The sequence below is a fragment of the Mandrillus leucophaeus genome, unplaced genomic scaffold (assembly GCF_000951045.1).
Source record: "Mandrillus leucophaeus isolate KB7577 unplaced genomic scaffold, Mleu.le_1.0 Scaffold30, whole genome shotgun sequence".
Classification (NCBI taxonomy): Eukaryota; Metazoa; Chordata; class Mammalia; order Primates; family Cercopithecidae; genus Mandrillus; species Mandrillus leucophaeus.
Genome location: NW_012103143.1, coordinates 3,782,996 through 3,791,964, shown reverse-complemented (window position 1 = coordinate 3,791,964; position 8,969 = coordinate 3,782,996). Strand labels below are relative to the sequence as shown.

General features: G+C 58.0%; 1 protein-coding gene across 1 annotated transcript; it reads left to right on the top strand.

Moving 5' to 3' along the window:
* The first annotated feature begins 529 nt into the window (after nt 1-529).
* FGF3 (fibroblast growth factor 3) lies at nt 530-7,402 on the top strand. Its single transcript, XM_011987089.1, has 4 exons — nt 530-580; nt 653-728; nt 1,110-1,213; nt 6,670-7,402. Exons 1-4 carry the CDS (start codon nt 530-532, stop codon nt 7,063-7,065), a joined length of 627 nt encoding a protein of 208 aa, XP_011842479.1. The 3' UTR covers nt 7,066-7,402.
* The last annotated feature ends 1,567 nt before the right edge of the window (nt 7,403-8,969 follow it).

Below are 8,969 nucleotides of genomic sequence, written 5' to 3'. Positions count from 1 at the left end.
TCTCTCCAAAGCCAGGCTCCCCCTCGAGTCGCACAGCATCCAAACTTCTTGGTGCTGGCTGCTCAGGGGGAGGGGAGGGCTCGCCCCCGCAGCCGCCCCCGTCCTGCGTCGAGACTCTGGTTTCGTTGGTCCCCCGGGCGGTCACCGCCGAGGCCGCCCAGCCTGCGCACTGGGAAGGCGGGAGGCTCGCATCCTGCACCGTAGCAGCCCTGGGCTGGAGCAAAAGCCCGGTGGCGACCGCGGCTGTGCTCGGACCGCGTGCCAGGAGCGCGGTCCTGAGAGGCATCCCTTGGAGAGGGTGCAGGCAGTCGCCCCAATCCCTTCACAGCCTCTGTTGGGAGACAGTGACCCCAACCCGGCCTTTGATGCAGTCCCCCTCCCCCAGCCTCCGCCACTGCACTCGTGTATCCAGAAGGAAAGGCGGGAGGGGAGATTTAAACTTTCTTATCCCTGGCGAGTGGGTGAGACCCACCCAGCTTCCCTCTGCGGGCTCCAGGGTCTAAACCGGCTTCCTGCCCTTCCAGGTACAATGATCTCCCGCCAGGTCTACGGCCAGAAGGATTTGGGTGGCAGGCACCCTGTGTGTTGTTGTCGGTGGGTTTTATTACCAGCCTGGCTCATCAGGGCCCAGCTTTCCTGCTGTCTGGCGCAGGTATTGGGGACCGTGCAGTCCCAGAGCTCAGACTCTCATGACTGCCGCGAGGGCTTGATTTCCCGCTCAGGCACATGTGCAGGGGCCTGACAGTCACCCAGCCATAGTGGTCCCCACTTGCTTGTCTGTCGGATGATGAAGGCACCTGGCAAGATGTTGTGAGGTTGGAATGGAAACCATCCTGCGGGCAGCGTCAGCGGGTGGGAATGTTAATTGCATCGTTTCCCTCCCAGGTTTGAATGAGAACAAACCTTCCCTGAGGTCTCCTTCTCTACCTCCTGTCTGGTGACTTCTCCCTCCCTGAACTTCCACTCACTCTGTGACCTGTGGGTTGTGTGCTACCCTCCCCAGCCCTGAGCCCGGGGTGTGGCTTTGGGCAAGGCCAGCTGGGCATCAGCCGCCCGCTCCGTGGCTCTGTGGGGGGCGGTGGGAGTGAGGCACCTCTCATTTCTCCCAGGTATTCTGGAGATAACGGCAGTGGAGGTGGGCATTGTGGCCATCAGGGGTCTCTTCTCCGGGCGGTACCTGGCCATGAACAAGAGGGGACGACTCTATGCTTCGGTGAGTCCAGGCTGTCCCGTGGGTGGGCGCTGTGGGAGTAGTGGTCTGGCCTGCACATCACACCAGAAGATGGGGCATGTGGGCAGTAGAATGCTTTGCTCAGGTACATGGGACCCGAGCTGGGAACAGACCCTGGCACAGGGCTCCGCGCCCAGTGATCATTGGCTGTGTCTGTTAGAGGCTGCTCCGTGAGTGACCTGGAGCCTCGCCCTGACAGACCTGGAATCTAGAGAATGCCAGGTTAGCAAAGGTTCCCCCCATCCTCGTCATCACTACCATCCTCCCTTGAGAGTAGCTGAGAGCAGGGAAGTGATTGTCCCCCAAATTTCCACCAAAATAAATGGACCCAAGGCAACCTGGGAGTGTTCCTTGGGGCAGCCAGAGCTCTCCTGGGAGCATGGGGAGGAGGGCGCTGGGCCAGCTCTGCAGGTTCCCTCCAAGGGTGGAAAGGTGAGAGCTGAAGCCTAGGAGGGGAAGGGAGATGGCGCCCATGTCCCGGGCACACAGGAGCCTTGGAACCCAGGCTTGGGACCCAGTCTATTTACTGCCTGGGCCTCCGTGTAACCAAAAAGGGTCTCCTTACTCTGCGGGTATGGCAGTGCCCCTCCTCATAAGGGGTAGGGCTGGGGAATACACAGAGTAAAATACATGTAACGGGGAAATGTGCTACCTCCGACTAGTCATTACATGCAATTTGGCTGATACTTCCTTGGGCAATGAGAGGTTTTCCATCCACAAGTAGTCTAGCCGACGCGGCCCGAGGACGATCTCCCTGCAGTGAGCTCTCTGCTCAGTCCTGCGCACAGAGGACACACCGCGCAGCTCCCTCTCACATAAGCCGATGATTTCATCACAGATTTTTAGCCGTTTTGATAAAGGAAGGTCCAGAAAGCTGGAATGCACCCCTTCATTTTCTCTGGTCCAGAGGCCACTCCCTCCTTCCTCCCACCCATTCACCCATCCACTCATCCATCCACCCATCCACCCATTCATCCACCCATCCACTCATCCACCCATCCATACACCCATTCACCCATCCACCCATCCATCCACCCATCCACCCATTCACCCATCCACTCACCCATCCATCCATCCACCCATTCACCCATCCACTCATCCACCCATCCATCCAACCCATCCATCCACCCATCCACTCACCCATCCATCCATCCACCCACATCTCATTCACCCATCCACTCACCCATCCATCCATCCATCCACCCATCCACTCACCCATCCATCCATCCACCCATCCACCCATTCATCCACCCATCCACCCATCCACCCATCCATTCACCCATTCACCCATCCACTCACCCATCCATCCATCCACCCATCCGTCTGACATTCAGTCCATTCATCAGTGTCCTGGAAGCTGTGTCTGGGAGCAGGGGCCCTCATGGTGCCAGCTTCTGCCATAGGGGACCCAGGATTTGGGGAGACAGAATAAAGCATGACATGAGGGGGTCCCAGTGGTTCAGAGCCCACCTGGGGCTTTCATGCCTGAGAGCTCGCAGTCTGGCTTTGAGAAGGGTGGACAGAGGCTCCTAGCCCCACAAGGGATGCTGAGGCTGGGGGTAGCCAAGCAGTCTGGTTGGAGGGTGTGGAACTTTCCAGAGTGCCCAGTGGAGAAGTTCCCACTGCCCTGAAGACAACCTGAGAGGCATAGTAGCCTGGATGCCAATCCCATCGCCTGCCACCTGCCACCTGGTACCACAGTCCTGCATGTGGCCAGCTTGCTTAGGAGTGCTGTCCCGCCATGGGGCTCCCTGGACTTTGCTGGCAGCATGCTTGCCCTTGGGCCAGCTCATTCCTCTGGGCCAGTGAGCACTGCACCCCGACACTCCTGGGTCTGGTCCTGACCTCCCTTCTGAGGTATAGACCACCCTCCCACAACGTCCTGCTGGCTCAGACTCTCCAACCGAACTCAGCAGCTCCCCGACTCCCCATCTTAATCGTTGCCCCACTGGCCACTCACTCTCACCCAGAGTGGGCTGGGAGTCACGGTAGACCCCTCCTGCTGTTCAGCCCATCCCTAGACCTCAGACCATGCCCCTGCATCTCTTCAGCCCACGCACCTCACCTCCCTCTGCCTCATCCCCGAGACCACACCTTATAAGGCAGACTCCTCACTTCCCACCTGGATCACCGCTCCAGCCTCTCCCACCTCCAGTCCATCTGTTTGTCAAGCCATCCTTTCATCTTCCTTCCTTCCTTCCTTCCTTCCTTCCTTCTTTCCCTCCCTCTCTCCCTCCCTCCCTCCCTTCTTCCCTCCTTTCCTCCTTCCTTCCTTCTCCTTCCTTCATTCTCTTCACCCATCTGTCCATACACCTCTCCTTCCTTCCTTCTTTCCTTTCTTTCATCCTTCTTTCCATCCATGCTTCCATCTGTTCATCTGTCCATCTACCCATTCACCTGTCCATCCATCCATTGTCCCTCCTTCCTTCCATCCTTTCACCCATCCACCCATCCATCCATCCATCCATCCATCCATCCACCCACCCACCCATCCAGCCAGCCACCTATCCATCCATCCATCCATCCATCCATCCATCCATCCATCCATCCATCCATCCACTATCCATCCAGCCACCCAGCCAGCCAGCCATCCACCCATCCACCCATCCATCCATCCACCCACTCATCTGACATTCAGTTCTTCATTCACCAGTCAGTGTCCTGGGAACTTACTGTGTGTTGCACTCTGTTAGGTACATGTTAAGGGGGCTTCCTAAAAAAGCAAATCAGCCCATTTCATGGCTTCTGAGGACTCTCATCACACCCAGGCATCCCACAGGCACCTTACCTCCACCCACAGAGCAGCAGCCCAGGTGCCACCTGCTCCCAGTGTGGCTGTCATCCAAAGGTTGAGCCTCCTCCAGCCTCTGGAAGCTCCCTCAACTCCCAAGCCATCTATGCTGCTCACGCCACACCCTCACTGCCTGGAATGCCCTCCTCCAGAAAATGCCCACTAAAAAGTGCCCACCCCGCCCTTCCAGTTCTCTTCAGAAGCTACCTCCTCAACAAAGTGGCTCTGGAGTCTGGAGTCATGGGGTGGGAGCGGCCCTGGGGGAGGGGCCTGTGGGACCAGGTCTGGTGGGATGGCAGTGTCAGGACGCACATTGGAAAGCGTTGTCACGGCAAGTCCCAACTGCAGCAGCTCTGGAGTCTACGGCCCCGATCCTTGAGCCGACACCTTCTGCCTTGATCATCTCGGCCGCCCCAGGTGCCCTACCTCGTGTCAGCGAGTGATCTACACTGCCCCCAATCTCCCACCTCAGGAGGGCCTGAGCCCCTGCCACCTGAGGCTTATAGGCACGTGTCCGTCAGTGGCCCACCCCCTAAGTGGCCCTGCAAAGAGAAAGCCTACCGCCTGGCCTCTCTGGCCCTGAGAGGATGCACCTGCTGCAGGATCGAGGGACGTGGGGAAGCTCAGGTCCTGCCCTGAGCTTCTCACAGTCTGGGCTTGGAGCCAGACACTAACATGGCGTACCCAGTGTGTGGGGTGGGGAAGTCGGCCCTGAGCCCACCCACTCATTCCCAGATAGCCCCTGAGCCCCAGGCTATGTGGGGTCAGGCACAGATCAGATACTGTTCTATCCCCCTGTGATGTAGGGCCTGGCACCACTCCGGGCCTCAATTTCCACATCTATAAACATGGAGACTGGTCTTGGACAGTAACATCCATACTGTGACCCAGGGGGCCCTGGGGCTCCAAGAGGGCTGGAGAGCAGGGGGGCTTTGGGTCATGGGGAGAGGCAGCCCCTACCACCAGGTCAAGCCTTCCACCCTTCCCTGCTCTGGGCTTTCATGTCACTAGAAAAGAGGTTGGGGCGCTTGAAGCATCCTGTTCCCTGAGGTCCTGCCGGGTCAGATACTGCTGGGTCCAGCCTGGGAGCCCCGGAGGCCATTGCCACTCTCCCTCTCTCCCATGGGACACCACACCCTAGATGGGGACAGACCATGAGGGCCTCCGACTCCTCCCTGTGGCCAGTCCCCAGGAGGAAGGCGAGATCCTGCTGTCTACTTTGCACCTGCTGCTTCCACTTCTTACCACCCTTTCTGGTTTGGAGGGAGCAGCTCCTCTCAGTCACCCCCTTAGGGAGGTGGCCCTAGACGTTGCCACCCTCCTGTAGCTGGGACTGAAGCCCAGTGGGTCTGCATAAGGCATACCCACCCCATCCCTATCCCACAGACTAAGAAGACCCCATGAGGCAGCCCCGGAGGGAACCTCCCATGGCCAGGCCTTGGGGATGTTGGTGTAAGCTCCTTCAGTTCAGAGCTTCACTGTGCCTTTGAGAGGGCAGGGTCCCTTCTGCCCTTCCCCCACTGCACCCGGGGCCTGACAAGGATCCCATTAATCTCTGATGACAAAGCAGTGTCCTCTCTGTCCTGCTTGTGGTGGGACACCCCAGCTTCTGCTCTCATCCTAAGAACAGCAGTATCTGTGGCATTGATTGAGCACGTGCCTCATGCCAGGCCCCGGCCCCTGCTCTGCATTGTAACCTCTTCAACCTGCAAGGCAGGACCCTCCAGCTTCAGAGAGTGTTGCTCAGGGGTCAGTGACCCCAGCTGGGACCCCTGAGTGCAGCGTTTAACGGAGAGTCTGGGCTCATGAAACCTGGCTGTGTCCCCTTCCCTTCCTGCTTTTCATGTTCTTTCTTCTTTTTTCTTTTCTGCAATTTCTTTTCTTTTTTTTTTTTTTTCTTTTGAGTCAGAGTTTTGCTCTGTCACCCAGCCTGGAGTGCAGCAGCACAATCTCTGCTCACTGCAGCCTCTGCCTCCCGGGTTCCAGAGATGCTCCCGCCTCAGCCTCCTGAGTAGCAGGATTACAGGCGCGTGCCACCACGCCTGGCTAATTTTTTATATTTTTAGTAGAGACAGTTTTGCCATGTTGGGCAGGCTGGTCTCGAACTCCTGACCTCAGGTGATTCACCCGCCTCAGCCTCCCAATGTGCTGGGATTACAGGCATGAGACACCTCACCGGGCCTCTGTAGTTTCTTTAAAAGCGATCTGGGTGCTGTCATCTTCCTTTGTCCAAATGCCCAGTCCTTGCTGACGTCCACGCTGCCAGCAGACCCCCAGGGCACCTAGGTTGGCTGGCCCGGTCTCTGCTCCACAGATAACCCTACACATCCCTGTGCTGGGTCAGCGCCCTCAGACGGGGGACAGAGGCTGGTGGAAGGCAGAGAGCAGGAGCTGGGAGTTGTTTGGTACAGCTTTGAGAGAAGGTGACCTTTGGGCAGAAGGCCAAGTTCGCCAGGCACACAGGGGAGGAAGGGCATGCCGGGCAGAGGGCAAGGCCTAGGCAAAGGTGTGGCTGGCTGAGAGTGCGCTGGGGTTTGGCACTGGACCGATTAGCCTCAAAGGAGGGGAGGGAGGCATCGGGCAACCCTGGGCCCTGACGCTGGCGCAGTCTCCCCGGGCCACTGACTGTGACATCTCATCCCCTCAGGAGCACTACAGCGCCGAGTGCGAGTTTGTGGAGCGGATCCACGAGCTGGGCTATAACACATACGCCTCCCGGCTGTACCGGACGGTATCTAGTACGCCTGGGGCCCGGCGGCAGCCCAGCGCGGAGAGACTGTGGTACGTGTCTGTGAACGGCAAGGGCCGGCCCCGCAGGGGCTTCAAGACCCGCCGCACGCAGAAGTCCTCCCTGTTCCTGCCCCGCGTGCTGGACCACAGGGACCACGAGATGGTGCGGCAGCTGCAGGGTGGGCTGCCTAGACCCCCTGGTAAGGGGGTCCAGCCCCGACGGCGGCGGCAGAAGCAGAGCCTGGGTGGCCTGGAGCCCTCACAGGTTCAGGCCCCGAGACTGGGCTCCCAGCTGGAGGCCAGTGCGCACTAGCTGGGCCTGGTGGCCACCGCCAGAGCTCCTGGCAACGTCTTGGTGTGGCAGCCTCTCGGCTCTGACTCTCCTCCTTGAGCACTTGCCCCTGCGTCCTGCCTCTGGGTTCTCAGCTATTTCCAGAGCCAGCTCAGATCAGGGTCCAATGGGAACTGAAGAGGGCCCAAGTCGGAGCTCAGAGGGGGGTGCCTGCAATGCAGGGCATTTGTGGGTCTGTGTGGCAAGAAGCTAGCAGGGAAGGGCCTGAGTGCCAGCCCTGGCAGACCGAGGAGCCTCCCAGGAGCAGCCGGGCAGCGTGGGGCTTTGTGTCATCAAAACATTAAAGTATTTTATTCTACTCTGTCGTTTGGTAGATGGTAATGCAGGCTGAGGAGCACTTGCCGCCTTTACTGGAACGTGCTTGCTTTGAGCACAGCAGAATCCGCGCTGGCACCAGCCTGCTGACGTCAGCTGAGGCTTTAAGAGGAAGATGGTATTCCTAGAGATCGGGCTAAAGGTGCACTTCAGTCCCCTGGTTTTAGAAAGTTACGATATTTTTGGATGGATGGAAACAAGCTAAGGCATGTTTGTGCATGTGTGTGCATCTGTGTGTGCATCGTGTGTGTGCATCGTGTGTGTGCATCGTGTGTGTGCATGGAGAGAAGGATCGTGTATTTATGAAAGCGTAAGTGCACATGTGGGTATGTGTGTTCTTGTGTTAGTGCATGCCTGTGTGTGGACATGTATGTGTGTGTATGTTTCTGGGTGTGTCTGAATGTGTGATGTGTGTGTGTCTGTGCGTGTGTGTGTATGTGCGTGTGGAGAGAGAGAGAGAGAGAGAGGTTTACTCTTCTAAAACTCTAAAAAGCTCCTTCCTCTGGAAGCTGTGCGCTTCTCCAGGGACTCTTTAGAGCAACTGTATCAGGTCAGGCAGCACAGAAACTTCCTTTATCCTTAAAACCTGCTCTTGGGACCTGTGCACCCCATCTTTACCTGAGAAGGTGAGGCTCAGAGAACCAATTACGTGGTGGCCAGGCCCTGCCTTGGACTAGGTGCCTCCTCACACCTGTTCCCCAACAATGGCATGGGTGGGATCACCTGGGCCAGCCGAGGCGAGAGCCAGCATGGGCAGTGTACAAACCTCTCCTGGCACTTTGCAGGATGGGCAGGGCCCAGGTGAGGAGCCTGTCCTGAGCCTGGGGCTGTGAGGACCATCACTCTCTGTTCCCATGACCTTCCAGAGGTCAGAGAGCCCAGACTCAGAGAGCCCAGGGTCAGAGAACTTAGGGTCAGAGAGGCCAGAGTCAGAGAGCTGAGACTCAGAGAGTCCAGGGCCAGAGAGTTTATGGTCACAGAGCCCAGAGTCAGAGAGCCCAGACTCAGAGCCCCCTGACTGGTCAGTGCAGACTCACCAAACCCACAGGGAGGCCGGGCTCCTCACTGGCATGTGTGCAACACAAGTGAAAATCTTGGTGCCTCCTTCAGCTCCCAGCGCAAGTCAGATTTCCTGGAATGGCTCCCTGCAGGGACACACATTCATGGCAGTCAGCAGGAGCAGGGCGTAGGCTGAGCTCTGCTGTGGGTTTTGTTGTTTCTCCAGAGTGGGATGGGGCAGGGGCTGCCATTACTTCCACCTTGCAGATGATGACCCTGAGGCCTGGCAGGGGGAACTTGCCCAGGGGCCGTGTCGACGCAGGGGAAGCAGCGGCACCCAGTGCTACAGGATCAACAGATGGCTCCTGATGAAGGTGTAGGAGACACTGGGGGCTCTTGTTTAACATGTAAAAGAGCTTGGACAAGAGAATGTGGATTTTTCGCAGCAGACAGCTATGCTGAGGTCACCTTCCCACACCAGAGTCCAAGGGACTTTATTTTGTGTGTGTGTTTGGGGGGTCATGGGTTGAATTACATCCTCTCCCCAGAGT

Bases quoted from the DNA above. Each gene is read 5' to 3' on its own strand.
- FGF3 (XM_011987089.1), top strand. From the start codon at position 530: ATGATCTCCCGCCAGGTCTACGGCCAGAAGGATTTGGGTGGCAGGCAC. The intron at 729-1,109 runs GTGCAGGGGCCT...CATTTCTCCCAG, and splicing joins GATTTCCCGCTCAGGCACAT to GTATTCTGGAGATAACGGCA. The intron at 1,214-6,669 runs GTGAGTCCAGGC...TCATCCCCTCAG, and splicing joins GGGGACGACTCTATGCTTCG to GAGCACTACAGCGCCGAGTG.